The sequence below is a fragment of the Babylonia areolata genome, chromosome 26, assembly GCF_041734735.1.
Source record: "Babylonia areolata isolate BAREFJ2019XMU chromosome 26, ASM4173473v1, whole genome shotgun sequence".
In the NCBI taxonomy this organism is placed as follows: domain Eukaryota; kingdom Metazoa; phylum Mollusca; class Gastropoda; order Neogastropoda; family Buccinidae; genus Babylonia; species Babylonia areolata.
This window is the reverse complement of record NC_134901.1, coordinates 34,906,477-34,927,910: the sequence shown is the minus strand read 5'-3', so window position 1 is coordinate 34,927,910 and position 21,434 is coordinate 34,906,477. Positions and strand designations below refer to the sequence as shown.

The window sequence follows — 21,434 nt, the reverse complement described above, 5'->3', positions numbered from 1 at the left end:
GTAAAAGACCCCACAGCAATGAAAGCATTGTCCTCTGGTAAAAATTCTGTAGAAGAAATCCGCTTTGATAGGTGCACAAATATATATGCATGCATTCAAGGTCAGGCATCTACCAAGCAGATGTGGTGTAGCATATATGGATTAGTCCTAACGCCTCCTTGAGAAACTGAAACAGGAGCTCTCTACCAGTCACATTCCAATTTCACCCAGTGACCAATCAAACGTCTCCTGAATATCTACCCTGTTTGGGGTAGATCTTATGCTTGATGAAGGAATGCTGCTAACTGAAATTGATATATGTGGTGATCCATTAACAAGTGATGGAAAGTGAGCATTGGCTTTGCTGGCATAAGAACAGTTTGGTAGATCTTAAAGAGATGGCAATTGGCTGAATGGATCATGTGATTATAACCAGGCTCGACTGATACATTGTGGCTGTCTGCTTTCATTGCACTCTCAACATATCAGTTATGCTGAAACTCATTTATCAAGCACAAAGTGCCTGTACAAGGAATTCAGAAGAAATAGAAAGTAAACCAGAAAAAAAACAACTAAAATTAAGAGTGAGTTTCTTGCAAATGTGTGTGCTTTCATATTCCAAGGAAGCTGAGTTTCAGCAATGTATAGCCACAAAGAATGATGAACAAACAATATATGCTTGCTCCACAACTGATGATGTGTGCTGACATCCTCAGTCGTATGTTTTGAAACCATGGACTGCTTGATTTCCTGAGTGATTTGATGGAATACTCAGTAATGTATTATTGCTAAGTCACTCACACACACACACACACACACACACACACACACACACACACACACACATGTGCAGTCCACAGTCAAGCAAACTGCCCAAGTGCCCATACATCACAAAACCCACTGAGGTGTAGACCCAATGTGCTGTTCAGACCTTGATCCCAAAGCATCACACAAATTTGAAATAAAACTTCCTCTTTACTTTGCTCATGTCTTTATTGTTACCCATACAGTTCATTGTTGTGTACACATACATACATACATACATACATAGCATACCTACCTACATACATACACACATGATGTTCATCCTTTGGATTCTAAGACCATGGATCCAAAATTACATACATACATACATACCATAACATACATACATACCTACCTACATACATACATATATATATATACATGATGTTCATCCTTCGGATTCAAAGATGACCATGGGTACAAAATTACATTCATACATACATCCATACAAAAATACATACATACATACATGCATGCATACCTACATATACACACACCAGCACTTCAATACAACCAGGCATTGTAATGTTTCAACAAATGGAACAACATGAGCAATATCGGTGACAGCAGGTTTGTAACACATGGCCAGTATTACAAATGGACAGTTGTGACACATGCCTGTATCAGGATAGAATAGGATCACCAACCTTTCCCCCTCCCCACCGCCCCACCCATAGGCCATCACATACAGGCATAGCCCCATTCACACTTAAACACAAATACTCTGATACCAACAAAAACACCCATCAACACAAACACCTAGCTTAGTTAATATCACTTTATTTCTTTTAATCAATGCAGCATCAACATCAGCAGAAATGCATATGGACACAATATAAGACTGTAAGTTAAAGCACTGGAAGTAATGATCATGTAACATCTAAATGCATTATTTCTTTTCTCTCCCGGTCACACAAAACACACAGTGACACACAGACAGACACACACATCTACACACACATACACCCATATACACAGACACATACACAGACACACACACACATGCACAGACACAGACACACCACACAGACACACACAGGGTCAAAATGAAAAAAAGTACTGAAAAAAACGTACAATCCCTCAGATCCAAATCATTCAACCTTTCATTCACGGTCTGTGGAACACTGGTGGCAGGCTGCATTATCATCATTATCATTATCATAACTATCATCATCGTCATTGTTGCTTACAGCCCACCTGGCTGCACAAGGTCATAACAGAGCTTAAGCCGTCTCATTATCTAATTAATTAAAGACAAGAAATCTTCCAGACTTTCTAACAGAAAAAGGTCATTGTACCAGTAAGGCAGAAAATAAGGAAAGGAAGAGACAACAGAAATGCCAAAAACAAAGAGAGAGCCATAGAAAAGAGGACATTTCCAGCACAGAATTTCCGGAAGTTGGGATTCCAAATCAACACTCATTTCAGCCATTCCTGTGAACACGGGACTTTCAGCACTAAAAGAGGATACAGTCACTTTGAGAAAATGATTTTAGAGTCTGTCAACTTGTTTCTGTCACCATTCCACATTATGGGCATCCATATTCCTTATTCAGGCCTTGCATTCCATACAGGGTGATTTCACCTTAATCTACAGGAAGGCATATACTGTTATAGAAGACCCTGGACCCTTCGACTACTGGACAAGCAAAAGTGAACCAGCCACAAGCTCAAAACCCCAAATGAAGTTGAGTGTTTTTTTCTTAGGACTGGTATTTTCTCAAGCTTGGAATCTGTTTTAGTATTAACAGACCTCAGTTATTTACGTAATGTAGACATCTCCCTTTTCTCACATGTTTTTTGTTTGTTTGTTTGGTTTTTTTAACTGCAATACACTTCAAGAACATTTTGACTAATAAATACAAGGTATGCTGCTGCTGCAGCTATACTTGACATCTGCAGGCAAAGGGTTAACGTGTCAACACCACAAAGCTCCAGTGCTACAGAATGACCTGATGTGGAAGAGTATCTGTTTCAGTTTCTCAACGAGGCGTCACTGTTTATTGTCTCATCTGAATGACTAGACGCTCAGTTTGAATTTTCCAGTCAAACTTGGGAGGTAGGGCAGGACCAGGATTCAAACCCAGACCCTCAGGGACACAGTACTGGTAGATAAGCGTCTTAACCATTCTGCAACCTCCCTCCCGGGAGCATTTGAACATAAAGAAAATGAACACATTGATGTAAATTTTTAAGGATCTGTTATTCAAACCAGTTCTTTACGTCCTTGCATGTAGTTTATTCAAATCTGACAAAAGATGTACCCATACAACTCTGTCCCTCAATACTGACACATTCTGTTCACAAAGAGAACCATGCATGCACACACACACACATATATATATATACACACACATACACACACACACACACACACACACACAGACCATGGAGCCTTGAAGCAGCAATTCATTCCTTTTACAGACAGCACAAAGACCAAAAAGTTAATCACTCGCACCTAAGAAACACACGCTGATGACTCGGGCAACACATTTCAGCTATCACTTCCAGTTGAGGGTGCATGGTGAACCATTAGCCAGCCAGGGTTCTGCCCTCACTTCCAATAGGGGTGCATGGTGGTGCTTTCCGAGGACAAAGGAGTTGTCTTCTCCTTGACGCTGGACGGGAAGATCTTGCTGCGCACATGGCTCACTTTGGACGCCCAGTCAGACAACGCCATGGAGTTCCAGTCATACCGGGTGATCTGGGAGGGGGGAACATTCACATGATAAGTACTGAACATAAACACGATTGATCTGGGAGGGGGGAACATTCACATGATAAGTACTGAACATAAACACGATTGATCTTGGAGGGGGGAACATTCACATGATAAGTACTGAACATAAACACAACTGATCTGGGAGTGGGGAACATTCACATGATAAATACTGAACATAAACACAACTGATCTGGGAGTGGGGAACATTCACATGATAAGTACTGAACATAAACACGATTGATCTTGGAGTGGGGAACATTCACATGATAAATACTGAACATAAACACAACTGATCTGGGAGGGGGGAACATTCACATGATAAGTACTGAACATAAACACAACTGATCTGGGAAGAAGAACATTCACACGATAAGTACTGAACATAAATACGACTGATCTGGGAAGAAGAACATTCACACGATAAGCACTGAACACAAACACGACTGATCTGGGAAGAAGAACATTCACATGAAACAACGTAAATAAGGGTGATCTAGAAGGATGAGTATTCACATGAAACTGAACATAAAAACTGGGGGGAAGAGTATCCACATGAAACAACATAAATAAGGGTGATAAAGGAGGATGAGTATTCACATGAAACAACATAAATAAGGGTGATAAAGGAGGATGAGTATTCACATGAACTGAACATCAACAAGGATGCTGTGTAAAAAAAAAAAAAAAAAAGAATAAACAGATGTACAAATAACTAGACAGATTTTGTTAAAACAGACAACAGAAAATTAACAAAACTGGTAAACCTGTCTTCTGTCCTCTAAATCATTTGTTTAATACTAAAGCAATCATTATTCTTGCAACTAGCAAGAGTATAAAAAAAACAACAACAAAAAAACAAAAACAAAAAACCACTAACTGGGTTATCATGATAACAATGCTGCAATTTAAAAACACACAATAATAAAAGAAAACATCATTCTGTTTTTGAAGGGACAGTCAAGCAAATTCAACTTCCTTGCATTCAAGGTCTGCCAAAGCAGCTGAGACACAAATAAGAGGTAAAAAAAAAAATCAAAAAAATCTTTGAATATCTATTTTTGTTTAAAAACGCTATACATATTTCCATGTGTAACTTTTTTTTCTGCCTATTCTTCTTCTTCCTCTTTTTCTTTTCCACAAACTACCATGAAATCAAGAGGAAATCAAGCCTCTCCTTTTTTTTTTCCATAAGCTGCAACTTCCATGATCAATCATATGTGAGAGTGGGATTTTATGTGTACAGGTATTTTGACCCTACCAAACAGGCAGCTATACTCTGTTTTGGGGGGTGTACATGCTGGGTATATCGTTGCTTCCATAACAAGCCAAACAATGACATGGATTACTGGATCTTTAATGTGCAATCTGATCCTCTGCATGCATATATATATATATATATATATATATATACGCATGAAGGGGGTTCAGGCACTAGCAGGTTGGCAGATCTATTTACCTGGGAGATCAGAATGTCCACCCTTAACCCAAAAGGCACAATGACAGGGATTCTTCTTCTTCTTCTTCATTTGTGGGCCCCATCTCCCACACACAATCGTATGTACATGAGTGGGCTTTTACGTGTATGACCGTTTTTATCTCTCCATGAAGGCGGCCATACAATCGTATGTACACGAGTGGGCTTTTACGTGTATGACCGTTTTTACCCCTCCATGAAGGCAGCCATACTCCGTTTTCGGAGGTGTGCATGCTGGGTATGTTATTGTTTCCATAACCCATCAAACGCTGACATGGATTACAGGATCTTTAACATGCATATTTGATCCTCTGCTTGTGTATACACATGAAGGAGGTTCAGGCACAAGCAGGTCTGCACATTATGTTGACCTGGGAGATCGGAAAAAATCTCCACCCTTTACCCACCAGGCGCCTTTACCGAGATTTGAACTCGGGAACCTCAGACTGAAAGTCCAACGCTTTAACCACTCAGCTATTGTGCCCATCAACTGGGATTCAAACCCAGGACCTTTGAAAGTCCAACGCTTTAATTAACCACTCGGCTGTTATGCCCAGCCCATCAAGCCTCTGCTTTGATTTGTATTACTGTGTACTATCATGGTTATTACCACTGTGCATTCACCTCTTCCACACGGTAGCCGAGTATCTCCAGGTGGCGCTTGTCTCGCAGGTAGAGCCCTCGACGCCGATGACTGTTGGCACACAGCTGCTGATTGCCGATCAGCCTCACTGCCAACCTGCACACATGTGGGATGGGTTACATACTCTTTGTGCATTCATTCACTTTCTTTCCTCATCTGCGTTCCTTGTTGAGAGGCTAAAAATTTGCTTTTTCTTTTTCTTGGTAATTTTCTACAAATCAATAAACCTAAAAATCCGCTTTTTTTTCATTGTTAATTTTCCATAAATTGATTTAACATTCCCTTTTCAAACTTCTAAACAACTTCACCCTCCACGAATCTACAAAGTGAACAGTCACCTGAAACTCATTCCGATTTTCATCATCAAAAGTTCAAGACACTTTCATTTCCCCGAACTTCATTTGACAACACACAGACCTACGGATCACACTCCTCTCACCTTCTGAACCCCAGCTCCTCTGGGTTGAGGCGCTTCACAGCAGCTGCAAAGATGGGCTGTTCCTTGGCATCAAAGACGATTTCAAAGTCTGGAATTGGGAATGTAAAATAAGCAACTCCTGATTTACATTTTACAAATGAGAACCTGATGAAATGTGTTTGAATATGTACAGGCACTGACGCATGCACACAGAGACACTCGCACACACAATTGCACATACACAAAGTAACACACACAAACTAATAACACACACAAACTGACAGACACAGAAACACAATAAAGTAACACAAACTCTGGGCAACACGTTCACTCACAGAGACACAAACACACACACACACACACACAAACCACACAGACGTACACACTACAGAGATGCACATACACGCTACACTAAAACACACACCACACACACGTGCACACACACACACACGCACACACACACTCAAACCAAACACACACATACCACATACACACATCACACAGATACACACATACCACTCAGACATATACACAAACCACCCACACCACACAGATGCACATTCACTACAAACAAAGACACACAGACTACACACTCACGCATAACATACAGACACATACACAAAACATAAACACATACAGAATGCAGGTGTACACATTCCAAACACAACACACACACAAAACATAAACACACACACAATGCAGGTGTACACATTCCAAAAACAACACACACACACACTACACAGATGCATAACCACAACATAAACACACACACACACACACACACACACACACACAAACAAGTACACACACACACACACGTACACACACACACACACACACACGACAGACCTATCGGGTGGAAGTAGGGACTGTGAACCTTCTCCCCCACACACTCCATTCCCCGCATCACCTCCCGCACCGCCCCTTCCACTTCCTCCACAAAGGCAGCGTTCTTCTGAAAGCCTGACAAGGAGAACAACAAGACATGTATGCAGTTCATTTCCCTAGCTCACTTCTGAGAATGTGCAGGGAAAAAAAAAAGTGTAAACGATGAGAAAAAACCCTCAACATATCCCCCGCCCCCTCACACCCACATACACTCTCTAAATTGGTTGCTCTGTGTGTGTGTACATGTGTGTGTGCATGTGCGTGTGCGTGTGAGCTCCCTCAAATGTCTAATATCTTTATCAAGCAAACACACAGCTCATCTTCTTTGTTCGTGGGCTGCAACTCCAACATTCACAGGTATGTACATGAGTGGGCTTTTATGTGTATGCCCGTTTTTACTCTGCCATGTAAACAGCCATATTTTGTTTTCGAGGGTGTGCATGCTGGGTATGTTCTTGTTTTCATAACCCACCAAACGCCAACTGGGATTACAGGATCTTTAACGTGCATATTTGATCTTCTGCTTGCAAATACACACGAAGGGGGTTCAGGCACAAGCAGGTCTGCACATGTTGAGCTGGGAGATCTGGAAAGTCTCCGCCCTTTACCCACCAGGCGCCGTTACCGAGATTCGAACCTGGGACCCTCAGATTAAAAGTCCAATGCTTTAACCACTCGGCTATTGCGCCCATCGAAAACAGCTGTTCACTCACTGCATAGCTGCCAATCTTCCAGACCCAAAATTAAGAATCCTGTCAGGCAGTGGGTTCGGGAGGGGGGGCGTGGCGTGAATTGATAAATGAAAACTGTACTGTGAAGTAAAGTTCTGATAAACCCTTTTTTTTCGCTGATTTGGTGCCCACATCACATCGACTTTCACTGCTCAACACCATGTTGGTTAAACAGCATTAGTGCCTTGCGCGTGCACAGTAACTGTTGAAAAACATGGGTCGGTGTACGGACCCAGTGAGCAGGTTCAGTTTCTCACATTTTTTGTTTTGTTTTTTATGGGATTTTTCTTTTTGGGGGGGGGGGGGGGTGTGGGGGGGGGGGTTGGTTGAAATTTCAAAATTCTGAAAAATATACAGGAAATCATCATTTCAGAATCAGTGCTAAAATGCGGAAAAATTCCCCCCCCCCCAAAAAAAAAATTATGAATGGTTAGCAGCTAGCTAAGCCTCAGGTTTTCTCAAGCCAGCAGCCAGGCCCATGTGGCTGGTTACCTTTCCCTCCCACAGCCTCTGCCTGCTGCAGGCAGTAGTGTTGGTGGAACCAGGGCACGTCCAGGTGGGGGCACTCCAGGATGACGCAGCGGTTCAGCTGCATCATCAGACTCCTCAGGTGCACCTGTCTGTCGGGCTCCGCTGCCCACACAGCGCACACAGTCAGGTGAAAGCAGAACAGTGTGGGTTTTTTTTTTTTTTTTTTAAATTCATATTTTCCAGTTATGTAAGAAACTGTAGTGTCAACTTATCATCTGTCAAGATGAAAGGAGCATTGTGTGACAATTCTGGTCTTGAAATTCATATTTTCAAGTTATGTAAGAAACTGTAGTGTCAACTTATCATCTGGCAAGATGAAAGGAGCATTATGTGACAATTCTGGTATTCTGATAGATTCATAAACATATTGCTTAACAATTATTCATCAATTCATTTTTAAAAGGGGAAACAAAAGACAGTCAAACAAAAAAGAAAAGAGAAGAAAATCCATACAGCAGCTTTTTTCTTTTTCATCACTGCTGACTCAAAATATACCTTTCAATGACAGTGATCTAAAACTGGAAAGTACGATCTGTGATAGCAAAATATAGCAGTCAGTCAGTGTCCTCGTTGTAAGTGACATTCCAAAATAAAAGTTCAACATCTGTGGACAAAGCAACAGAAACCTCTTCCCTGCAAGATCTGTAATTCACAGAAAGGGAGACCACCCTATAGTTTCTCATGCTGCAAGGGAAACAAATTGTTCAGCATCACTGCAACACTACAAAAGCTAAATGCAGAAGACATATCAAATTGGATAAACGAATGGAATTAACAAAACCACAAGACAAAAATCCCACACAGAACCAGAAAGACAAGACAAGACAAGACAAAACACAATCATTTCTAAAAGGAAAGTATCAGATGAGACAGTCAATGCTTTTTTTTTTGCTTTTTTTTTTCCCCCCTTTTTCTTTTTTTTCAACTCCCAACTCTCACCTTACAAGAGTGAAAGCAAATATGCAAGAAAGACAACTCTGCAGTCGGACCAATCACAGCACATGCCAAAAAAGACAACCCTGCAGCTTGACCGATCACAAGCACAGCCTTCACCTTCGATGATTCTGTCCATCTCCTCTAGGTAATCGAAGGTGAAAATCTGCCCCAGGATGTGATCGGGGAAGATCTGCATGACAGCCAGGTAGTGAGCCAGGCTGATCTGCCCGATGTAGTTCTTCTCCTTCATCACATTCTCCAGCACCTGCACAGTGTAGCATACAGCTTCATTTTAACCCCTTGAGTGCCACAGAACATATCACGTACGTGCACAGTGACGTCACTGATGACCGTCATCAGAAAAAAGGGAAATAACTCTGGAAGGCTGAAAATTCACGCAGTTTATCTGGAGTGGTATATATCTCCGGACAGTTTTCTCAGCTTTAGGCTTACTGTTTTGAATGTTGTTTTTATGACTTGAAACACCACTTTCTATTGTTTTTCCCCTGGCACTGGATCTTTCACCATGTTCTCCTACAGGACTCAAAGTGAACGTTACATTTCACTTCCCCAGTCGGGGCAAAATTCAATGGAAATTTAACTTGCCCGGATGGGTTTTTGTACTTGCCTGGCGTTCAGAAACTAGCATGCTTCATCTGACAAATGTGGACACACACATACACACACACACAAAGTGGCAAAGTCCTTAGGACGGTACTCCACACAACACAACTCCACACAACACAACACAACACAACTCCACACAACACAGCACAAGCACTAGTACCTGCACCATGGAAGTGGAGAAAGTGGCAAAGTCCTTAGGACGGTACTCCACACAACACAACACAACACAACTCCACACAACACAGCACAAGCACTAGTACCTGCACCATGGAAGTGGAGAAAGTGGCAAAGTCCTTAGGACGGTACTCCACACAACACAACACACCTCCACACAACACAACACAACTCCACTCAGCACAACACAACTCAGCACAACATGATACAACCCCATATAACTCATGAAATAACACAACATAACTCCACCCAACACAATTCCACACAACACAACACAACATAACACGACACAAAACAGCCTCCACACAACAAACTACAAACCCCTACAACTCATAATTCAAACTAATGCTGCACAGCATAACTCCACTCAACACACCACAACCACTAGTACCTGTATCATGAAGTTGGAGAAAGCGTCAAAGTTCTGAGGACGGTAGCCGGTGTGGGCCACGATGTTGGCAAGGTCAAGCACATTGTAAAAGCTGAGTTGGGAATAGTGGTCCTGGGCAAACTGGATCAAATCCTGCAACAAGAAAAAGAGCAAGGAGGAAAAGGGAAAAAACAAACAAAGAAACAACAAAAAACACACACACACACAAAAAACTGTGACATGTGTCATGTTGCAAGAGACTATGACTACAAACCTGGGTTGTTGTTGTTTTATTGTATGTAGCTGTTTAAAGTTAGGCTGTTTGCTGTCTGACTTTTTTTTTCACCCATCATTTTACTCGCATTCTATATATTTCTCTTTTATTTCTAAAAACTCTTTCTCCATACAAGTATAAAGGCATGATTGTATGTATGCATCCGCGCAAACACACACACACAAACACACACACACACACACACTCACAAACTCTGGCACACACACACACACACACACACACACACAAACGCATACAAACTCTGGCACACACACACACACACACAAACTTGCATACACACTCACACACGCACACACACACACACACAACAGGAAAAACAAATAAAACTGCATGCAGAAAAAAAAAAAAAAAAAAGGGGTGGCGCTGTAGCATAGCAACGCGCTCTCCCTGGAGAGAGCAGCCCGAATTTCACACAGAGAAATCCGTTGTGATAAAAAAAACAAAAAAACAAATACAAATCACACACAATCACACACACTCACACACACACACACACATATACATCACAATTTCATATGCTCATAAATTTTTCTTCTTCTTCCATTGCTGTATAACAACAGTCAGGGGGGTGGGGCTGAACCCCGACCCAACAGATGTAATTCTTCCTGTCGGAAACTCACCTCAAATATCTCTGGATGGTAGTATGGGTGTGATATGCGCTTGAAAGCCTGCACAGTTTTGATGTAGTCGTGCCGAGACAGGTTCTTGGTAAGCTTGGGATAGTGATCCATTATTCGGTCCAGCAGAACAAAGTCTCTGCTCTGTGACTTGACATGAAGGCCCTGAACATGTATTCGGAACAACTCAAGCATGGATGCTGTTAGCCCTGGTTCATGCATAGCTGATAAAACTGAAGCGCACAGATGCACGGTTTTTTAGATCGTACACATGCCTCTGTGAAGGTAAACGGGCAACAAAAGATATGAAAAAACAAATGTATGTTCCTCACACAGATACAAAACAAGTCAGCTGTTGTTAAGAACACACTGATATATGATAAAAGATTTTCTATCAAAAAATTTGCAAACCCTTCCTAAAAAAAAAAAAAAAAAAAAAAGCAACAAAATGTCGATGAAATAAATAATATACAAAAACGCACCAACATAAAATAAATGTACATTCACACACACACACATGAAAATTCAGCTAAACAAGCACACATATATACAAAATATCTCATATATGTTTAAAAAAAAAATTTTAAGAAAAAAAAAGTGCATAACTGAAGCGTGAATAGAAACCTACACAAACTATTTCACAAATGAAATAAGGTCTGAAAAATTGGGTTCTTCTTTTACTGACTCCCACAAAGAAATCCCATCACCTTAGTCATGGACATACCAGTAAAACATACAAACTTTCAGTGAACTTTGAAGCTTGTTCTGATTCGAACCCACCCCCTACCCCCAAGCTGGATATGGTAGCTGTTGCTTATTCACTCCACTATCCTCAAATAAAATTCTGACATTGACAATATATACATGTCTCAGAGGCACACACACACACACACACACACACACACACACACACACACAGAGACCACTTACTATGATCAGCTCAGCTAACTGGCTGGCATGGATGGCGTTTTCAATCTGTGCCCCGATGTTCTGTTGGATCTGAGACCTGATCTCCAGCACCTGAAATAACACTCCACTCACAGCTAGTCTGACTCCTCACATAGCCCCCTACATCTCTATCCACTCCGCAGCACAAAAATATGGTGTCATCCACACACAGATAACTCATCATCATAGCAACAACAACAACAACAGTAACAACAACAACAGTAATAATAATAATAATAATAAAAACAACAACAACAACAATAATAATAATTATAATAACAACAACAAGAATTGCGTCCATGTGCATGTGTTTAATGCCTATCGTAAAGCGCTTTAAGGTCCCTCTTGGGGAAGAACGCGCTCAACAAGAATCCGTTAGTAGTAGTAGTAGTAGCAGTAGTAGTAGTAGTAGTTGTTGTAGAAGTAGTATTTAGTTGTAGTAACAATGAATAAAAAGAAGAAGAAGACAAAGATGAAAATGGAGAAGAAGAAGAAGCTGAATCAACAAAAGAAGAACACAACAACAACCACAACAACACCAATAACGTCAGTCTGGAAACTCACAGCAGAGCAGCTCTTTATATATCTGCTATTGTAATGTTATCTTCAACTTTTTTATCAATGCTTCAGTTTCAAAGAAAATGAATTTCTCAATAAACAGAAAAAAAAGATCTCTGTTGATTCATTATCTATAAAATAAATATGCTTTTGTACTCAAAACAAGAATACAACTCACGCATCTGTCAAAAAAAAAAGAAAAAAAAAGGAAAAAAAAAGATACTGTCATTAACATGCTTATGCTATGGAATGACCTTATAACTTGACCCCTTCATGTCAACATTCTGACCTAATTGTGCGATGACTTTGACCAAGACCTCTTGATATCGGCATTACTGACCTGACTGTCCAATGACCTTGACCAAAACCGCTTGATGTTGATATTATTGACCTGATTGTGGAATGACCTCGACCAAGAACCTTTAAAATTACTGACCTGATTGTGTAATGAGTTTGACCAAGACCCTTTACATTGTTGACATTTAAAATGTTGACACCGCTAACCTGATTGTGTAATGACCTTGACCAAGGCCCCTTGGATGTCCACATTACTGACCTGATTGTGCAATGTCCCTGACCAAGACCTCTACACATGAGAATTACTGACCTGATTGTGGAATGACCTTGACCAAGACCCTTTAAAATGCTGACATTTATGACCTGATAGTGCCTTTTGATGTTGACATTCCTGATCTGAATGTTTAATGACCTTGACCAAGACCCTCTAAGATGTTGATATTTATGACCTGATTGTGCAATGACTCTGACCAAGACCCCTTAATGTCCACATTACTGACATGATTATGCAATGACTCTGACCAAGACCTCTCGATGTCAACATTACTGACCTGATTGTGAAATGATCTTGCACAAGACCCCTCAATATGGACTTCACTGACCTGATTGTGGAATAACCTTTGACCAAGACTCCTTGATGTTAACGTTATAGTGCATAGAGCTTAGTCTCTGACCGTGGATAGGTGCTAAAAAAAAGTATCCAGATTAATCAATCAATCAATCAATTTGCTGACCTGGTTGTGCAACGACCTTGACCAAGACCCCTTCATCTTCTCGACCCCGTTGAGGATCAACAACATGAGCGACATGTTGCATCGTGGGATCACGTTCATCAAGCAGTCCAGCAAGATGGCAGGCATGATCGTCCGGATGTTGGGCAGAATGAACTGCGCCACCACCACCACGAAGGTTGGGTCGTAACCTTGGCGACGGTTCAACAGCCGCAGAAGGATCTCACACACCTGGTGATTGAAGGCTGCGTCATAGTCCAGCCTTTCCCTCAGCAGCCGTAAAACCTGAAATTAGATTAAATGGCAGCTTAGTGCCGAAAATAAATAATTCAAAATTATTCATTCTTAACAATCTAAAAGGAATTGCTTACTAAGAACAGCATTAGTTTCAATTTATTTTCTTTTTGTTTGGGGGCTGATTTCTTTTGTCAGTTTTTCAACGTGACAGGTTGTTTGTACCAAACCTCCAGTAACAATAACAATCATTTTAAGTACCAAAAGTCCTGAGATACTGAGCAACAAGGCGTTGAGGTGGTCACTGTCTTATATTTATATGACAATGACATGACAAAACCAAACAAAAAGGTGAAATTGGGAGCACTTTGGTGTTTTCTGAACAAATGAAAATGTAATGATTTCAGATCATCCAGATAAATCACTAGAATCAACTGTTAGATCTCTGTAATGAAACATCCTCAACCTGCTCTACCCTTGAATTATCACACACACACACACACACACACACACACACACACACTCACACACACAGTCACATTCGTCAATGGACAGGTACAGATTCACACCTCAACAAACAAACAAACAATTTCAACCCCACCAACAAACTCACCTCCAAAAAACAACCAACAATTCAAACCACATCTTCCCTAACCCCCTCAATCTTTTTTAGAATTAAAGATTAAAAAGATTTTTTCTTTAGTTTTTAAAGCCCACCTTGCATCTTTCCAGCAGCTCCTGGCTCATGTAGGCAGCAAGTATAGGACAGGCGTATTAGCCGAGTGGTTAAAGCACTGGACTTTCAACCTGAGGGTCCCAGGTTTGAATCTCAGTAACAGCACCTGGTGGTTAAAGGGTGGAGAATTTTCCAATTTCCCAGGTCAACATATGTGCAGACCTGCTACTGTCTGAACCCCCTTCGTGTGTGCATGCATGCAGATCAAATACGCACATTAAAGATCCTGTAATCCATGTCAGCATTCAGTGGGTTATGGAAACAATAACATACCCACCACGCACACCCTAGAAAACAGAGTATGGCTGCCTACATCAGTACATGGAGGGGTAAATAAACAAAATGGCCATACACGTAAAATTCTTGCATGCTATATGTCTGTCTGAGTGTGTACGTGTGCGTACCTGAAATCTGGATTGAGTAACACAGGAAACGAATGATGAGTGCCCAATGGCAGCTGCCAGTCAGCTCAACCCTGGTAGGCAGTCTGTTGTGCATATGACTTCGAGATTTGTAAAGCGATTAGAGCTTGGTCTCTGACCGAGGATAGATGCTATATAAGTATCATATCCATATAATAATAATCTTCTTCTTCTTCTTCGTTCGTGGGCTGCAACTCCCATATTCATTCGTATGTACATGAGAGGGCTTTTACATGCATGACCGTTTTTAACCCACCACGTATGCAGCCATACTCCATTTTCAGGGGCGTGCATGGTGGGTATGTTCTTGTTTCCAAAAACCACCTAACAGTGACGTACATATTTGATCTTTTGCTTGCATATACACACGAAGGGGATTCGGGCACTAGCAGGTCTGCACATAAGTTGACCTGGGAGATAGGAAAAATCTCCACCTTTTACTCACTAAGCGCCGTTACCGAGATTTGAACTCAGGACCCTCAGATTGAAAGTCCAACGCTTTAACCACTTGGCTACTGCGCCTGTCAACTGGACATTTATCAGCACTTTCCTCATTGCACAAAGTGCATTACAGTCTACACACACACGCATACAGAACATACTCAGTTCTCAATGCACAGTCATGCACAATAAATATTCATATATATACACATACAAACTTGTACGTATGCACCCATCCATCCATACATACATTATATACATCTGACGCACACACAATACAGTGTTACAAATATACCTACACAATCAACTAAATACTTTCATGTATAAGACAGAGTCTACAGGAAAAGCTGCTGGAAGAGGAAAGTCTTCAGATTTAAAGGAAGGCAGTGAGGAGGGGCTGTGATGAACGTGGTGAGCAAGGAGTTCCATAATTATCTGAACAGCAGATGATGAAAAGGCTTGACCACCATGCTGTTCTCTCTTGTTCTTTGGGACGTGGAAGGTTCTATCACTGGCAGCAGAGCAAAGAGAACGGGAGGGTACATAGATAATAATAACAGAACAGAATAGAATAGAATAATAATAATGATAATTAATGTAATAATAATAATAATAATAATAACCTTGACAAGGCGCGTGATGTAGAGAGCGATGTTGTCCATGTCCCGAAGCACCTTTCTCTGGAACAGGGTGATCAGTCTGGGGTCCGTCAGATCCATCTCCAGCAGGATGTCCGCCAGGTTGGACAAGGTCAGCACGTCCGCGTCTTCTAAGTGCCTCAGTAGCAGATCGCTGATCTCCTGACAACGACGGCAAACTTGTGGCGGTCAGAGATTTGATGAACGATAAAAAGATTGGGTTGTCTTTTTTTTTTTGTTTTGTCTGACTTTGCTGAACACGCATTTGTACCAATGTTCAACATGTACTCAAGGTCTTTTGCCCTCATTATCACTGACTGCAGAAGGAATTGAAAGCTGCTGAATTCTATCTTTTTATCTGTCTGTCTATCAATCTATAATATATGTGTGTGTATGTGTGTGTGTGTGTCTGTGTGTGTGTGTGTCTGTGTATCACGTTTGTGTGTGTGTGTGTGTGTGTGTGTGTGTGTGTATGAAGGGTGGGGGCACTATGCAAGTGTGTATAAGTGGCACTGTGTATGTATACAATGCATGTTTTAAGTACAGTATGTATCTGTGGTATTTACCCAACTGATCAGATGTACTCAAATTCAGATTAGGTTAATGTCTGTAATTTTCTAATTTTGTGTGTGATATTTAGCTCATTTATTAGATATATTCAAATTAAGTGTGCCTACATCACTACATGTGTGTGCAAGCATGCATGTGTGTGTTTAGCTTTGGTATGTATAAATCTAATTTTTCTTTATGCATGCTCATGATCATGCACTTTCTCTGTTAGTGTTACTGTATTAATACTTTATGAGTCTATACGTAAAATAAATGATACAATTTATGCATTTATATAATTTATAAACAAGTGCAAATGATACCTGTTTGACATCCAGAGACGTGTCCCGATTGAAAGCAAACATTAAGTTGGTGATTTCACGAATATGGAGATTGCCACTTGAATCTCTTAGAAGCTGCAAGGAGCGCTCTTGCATCCGGTCCACAACATCCCCTGTGTAGAGACCCAGTCGCTTGGCATTGTGGCAAACCTCTGCAATTTGGTGACTTTGGAGACGACTATAGTCTGTAAACTGATCCATCACTTCTTTCGCCAAAGTGCTTAACTTGATTAGGTTTTCACGATCAGCTCGGAAACCCATTTTACGGCTGTATCGGAAACAACATCCAACTGTCGGCATGTCCAGGTTTGGAAACTGGTTTTGTGCTTTGAGCAACATGGCTGCGATGCATCTTTCCAGCATCTCCTGGCTCATGTAGGCAGCAAGCACAGGGTTGGAGACACACAGATCTCTGATTTCAAACTGGGCGTTTTCTGGGCTGTGGCTGAGCAGCTCATTCAGTCGTGACACCAGTTTCTCAGCAAAAACAAAGTCCCGATTTCCAAGGCACTGCAGCAGATGAGCGCAGTCTCGTACCTGCTGAATGTTCATTTCAGGAACAGCATCATAACATCTGCTGAGGAGTTTGGCCACCACCATGTCCTTCTGGTCCAAGCCACTGTACAGCAAGGAGAGAAGAACAGAAGGACAATCCTTGGCAGGAATCTCAGAGACACTGCATTCTATGTGATCACAGATGCTTTGAAAATATGCACAACTGTATAAAGGCTCTGCAAGAAGATCGGTGGTTCTCCCGTTCATCAATATCTGCAGGTAAGCTATAATATGGTTCTCACTGTGTAACCACGGCAAACGTCTCAGACTTGAATACACGGCAGAGCATAGTGCCGAAGTGAAGTCAACAATGGACTCTAGTTTGAATTCTCCAGTTTTCAGCAAGCTGTGGTATTTTTCACAAACCTCTCTTGCACCTTCAGGCATGGAACTGCTTGTGGATGAAGCAGCTGTCTCATGCTGACTGCGCACATGTTCATGGAATGGTCTGCTTACAGAGATTGCTGCTTTTCTTAAATGATGCCACTGGCTGTATGTTATTCCATATTGCCTCTGAACAGCACATTCCAAATGAGAAGAACATGTTTTTGACCTTCTTTCCAACACCACTGTACTGCTTTCTGCAGATCTAGCAGATGAACCAGATGCTAATGGCATCACTGACCGTAGCAAACGTCTGTACATTCTTGTACATTACAATGTTACTGTCACAGCTGATGATAGTATTTGGCTGGTATGCAGCTGTCTAGAATCTTATACATCTGGATTCATTCACAGTGAGCATGTAAGCTGTTTGGGTGTGGGAGCGAAAACGGAGGCCATTTCTGAAAAAAACAAAAACAAAACAAAAAACCATGAGTACAACCACAAGAATTATTACACTTCCACATATTGTTCAGATTATGTATCTTTAAAAAGACAGAATAAATCAACCATCTCCCTGACAATATGCAGCACGTAAGGTATCTACAGATAATGCAAACACACAAGTGTTGCATATATATTCACAAGATCACAAGATAATTTATTGTCCTTAAATGGAGATGCTTGGTGTGGTGGCACACAGTTAAATTCTATATAGTACAAATATAGACATGCATACGCCATTTAGATAATTTGCATACACTCAGAAGCACACAATCTCAGCTGCATCAAACATCCATGCGCCCGCCATCAGTCTCCATTTCACACTCGTTATAAAAATTTACTAAAAACATGTAAAACGACCTTCAAATATAAACAAGTAGGTTACAATAATAAATAAGCCCCAAAATCAAGGAGAGTTTATAACATAGATGAATAATCAAATACATAATGACAACAACAATAACAATATCAATAATAGTAATAATAATAATGATGATGATAATAATAACAATAATAATGATAACAACAACAGTAATAATAATATTAACAATGATACTACCACTGCCACTACTACTACCACCACAGTCACCACCACTACTACAACTACCAATAAAAACAATAAATAAATGAATGAATGAACACTCCTTGTCCTATACTAAAAACTAGGCACACCCTGGGATTAAAATACAACACTCAAAACCTAAAAACTAACAACAGTAATAATACTGCAGTATTAAAGCACACACACACACACACACACACACACACACACACACACACACACCATTATCTAAGCTTAGGATGAAGAATAAAAAATCAATAATACATGATGAAAAATAAAATGTGCACAGTCGTAGACACACACATATATATGTAGTATTTCCTAAACAAAGTAAGAATAAATTAGTAATACATGATGAAAAATAAGCACAGTTAGTATAATGTCAGACTAACCTGTGAACTTACTACTTATACAATAACAGTTTTCATGCACTTAAAGCTGTACTGGTACCAGATTTGCTGTGTATTACCATAATGATAAAAGTAAAAATAAAATGAATTAATACATGAGGTTTTTTTTTAACTTGATTTTTAAAAACAAGTCAAGGGTAGTCATTTCATTTACTGGATTGATCATGTTTCATCTTATGCATTATACTATGACTGATCACATGATGATTGTGTGACATTTGTGGTAGTATTTTGTGGAAATTTTCATATCACTGTTTTCAATGAAACAGAGTGAGTTTGTGTGCAAGTGTGTACATGTTCATGCATCTATTTGTGTATGCATGCATATGTGCACAACTCAAGTATCTGAGAGTGAGTGAGTGAGAGAGAGAGAGAGAGAGAGAGAGAGTGTGTGTGTGTAACAGGTGTTGTTATGACATGTGATGGAAAGGAAACAAAAAATAAAACATTGCCCCTTCAACTAGTCTGTGAGAAAGAGAGACAGACAGACAGAAAGATCGAGTGACAGACTGGAGAGCGGGGGAGACTGAGGGAAGGGGCAGGGGTGGGGGGAGAAGAGAGAGAGAGTGTGTGTGTGAGAGAGAGAGAAAGTGGATGGGTGGGCAAGAAACACAAAAATAATTTTCCAGACCTGATTTTAGTAATCTGATATTTGAGCTAGACGAAGTCAAAGCTTTTAATGTTTTTTTATAACAAACCGAAAATGTGACCATCGTTGGCCGTTTTTAATTCACTGAAGAACCAAAGATCTGACGACAAAGTGATAAAAACACGATGCCCTTACATTCTCAACATTGGATCGACACGTCCAGCTCTTATTCATGCAGCAACTCTGGACAAAAACAAACGCTTGACTCAAAACATTACTTAACCGTCTCTAACCTTGACAACTTCCACCGATTCTGTGCCCATATGCTCTGCAAGGGACATTACTCTCAGGTCTAGTCTTATTGTGGAGATTTACACATTTTAAGTGGCTTCGTCAATTATTGTTCTAAATACAATTTTTTGTTCTTAAAGTTATGCAGTTAATTGTGTTGGTGGCTGTTATGAATTATTTTGTCTATACCCTACTCTAAATATTTGATTCTACCACAAATATACATTTGCCTCTTTGCTCTAAATTTGCAATTTATTGTTAAAAACTCGGTAAAATGTTGCACAGAAAAATGGCTTTGGTTGCAACGAGATTGTCGAATTTTATCAGCCGACAATCGTTGCTTCAGAGCCGATGTCTGCTCTCTGTTCAACAAGATAGAGAGAGACACAAAACAATTTCTCGCAGAAGACTACCCTCACGTGCCAAAACATTCCAACAGCGTCTTGATGGTAACGCTTTCTGTTTGTCTCCTTGAAACTGTTCTTCTCATTCACTGATTCAGTCACGTTGTCTCAGCCACAATTAGGCTTGACGTTGACATCCACCTCAGGTGATACGGTCGACAAGAATTACCATCCCAGAAAGGTGGTGATAGAGGTGATAGAGGCATTACACTGACACACCAGAAAAACAATACACATTGGGCAGTGAGCCTGTCAGTACAATGTTGGATTCTCAGAGCTGGTTGAGAAACCGAAAGTCAGGGACCACATGACCCATATCAACTGGAAGTGAGGGGCGATAAAGTCAAACTATACTTTTAGGCCCATTCAAAGAAATTACTCATTGATGGTGCAGCATCATACTGGGTGCCAGATGATTTGAATAAATGTATGTGTGTGAGCCTAGTACTTATCATTTCAGGTATCAAAGTCACAACCAGGTTCTATTTGAATTAAATATAATCAATGATACTGAACGAAAATTGAAACCCCTAGTTTCATATTTTGTTCATTTTCACTATATTGATCATCATTGTGTCACAGTGACATTTTAAATGAATTTTTCTTGCCATTCTTTCAACAACAACAAAAAAGTGCAAGTTAGGGGTGGCATAACTGGTTTACAGTGATTGTAATTTTTTGTATTGTATTT

At 40.5% G+C, this 21,434-nt stretch overlaps 1 protein-coding gene across 3 annotated transcripts; it reads right to left on the bottom strand.

Annotated features, from left to right (window-relative positions):
- Positions 1–953: 953 nt before the first annotated feature.
- On the bottom strand, positions 954–20,384 carry LOC143300581 (uncharacterized). 3 transcript variants are annotated; one of them, XM_076614354.1, is made up of 13 exons: positions 20,342–20,384; positions 17,087–18,444; positions 16,200–16,376; positions 13,747–14,028; positions 12,140–12,229; positions 11,213–11,374; positions 10,319–10,450; positions 9,244–9,391; positions 8,152–8,292; positions 6,890–7,003; positions 6,062–6,149; positions 5,604–5,718; positions 954–3,487 (listed from the first exon to the last, which is right to left on the bottom strand). In XM_076614354.1, exons 2-13 carry the CDS (start codon positions 18,302–18,304, stop codon positions 3,338–3,340), a joined length of 2,817 nt encoding a protein of 938 aa, XP_076470469.1. In that variant the 5' UTR covers positions 18,305–18,444; positions 20,342–20,384; the 3' UTR covers positions 954–3,337. The 3 variants fall into 3 exon arrangements, with proteins under 3 accessions (XP_076470469.1, XP_076470471.1, XP_076470468.1); XM_076614356.1 differs by having other exon boundaries at positions 20,332–20,366; XM_076614353.1 differs by having other exon boundaries at positions 20,244–20,364.
- Between the last annotated feature and the right edge of the window lie 1,050 nt (positions 20,385–21,434).

Excerpts from the sequence above, each read along its gene's own strand:
- LOC143300581 (XM_076614354.1), bottom strand. The coding sequence starts at position 18,304 with ATGTACAGACGTTTGCTACGGTCAGTGATGCCATTAGCATCTGGTTCA. Across the intron at positions 10,451-11,212 it reads ACCATCCAGAGATATTTGAG|GATTTGATCCAGTTTGCCCA; the intron begins GTGAGTTTCCGA and ends TTCTTGTTGCAG. Across the intron at positions 9,392-10,318 it reads TCTCCAACTTCATGATACAG|GTGCTGGAGAATGTGATGAA; the intron begins GTACTAGTGGTT and ends TACACTGTGCAG.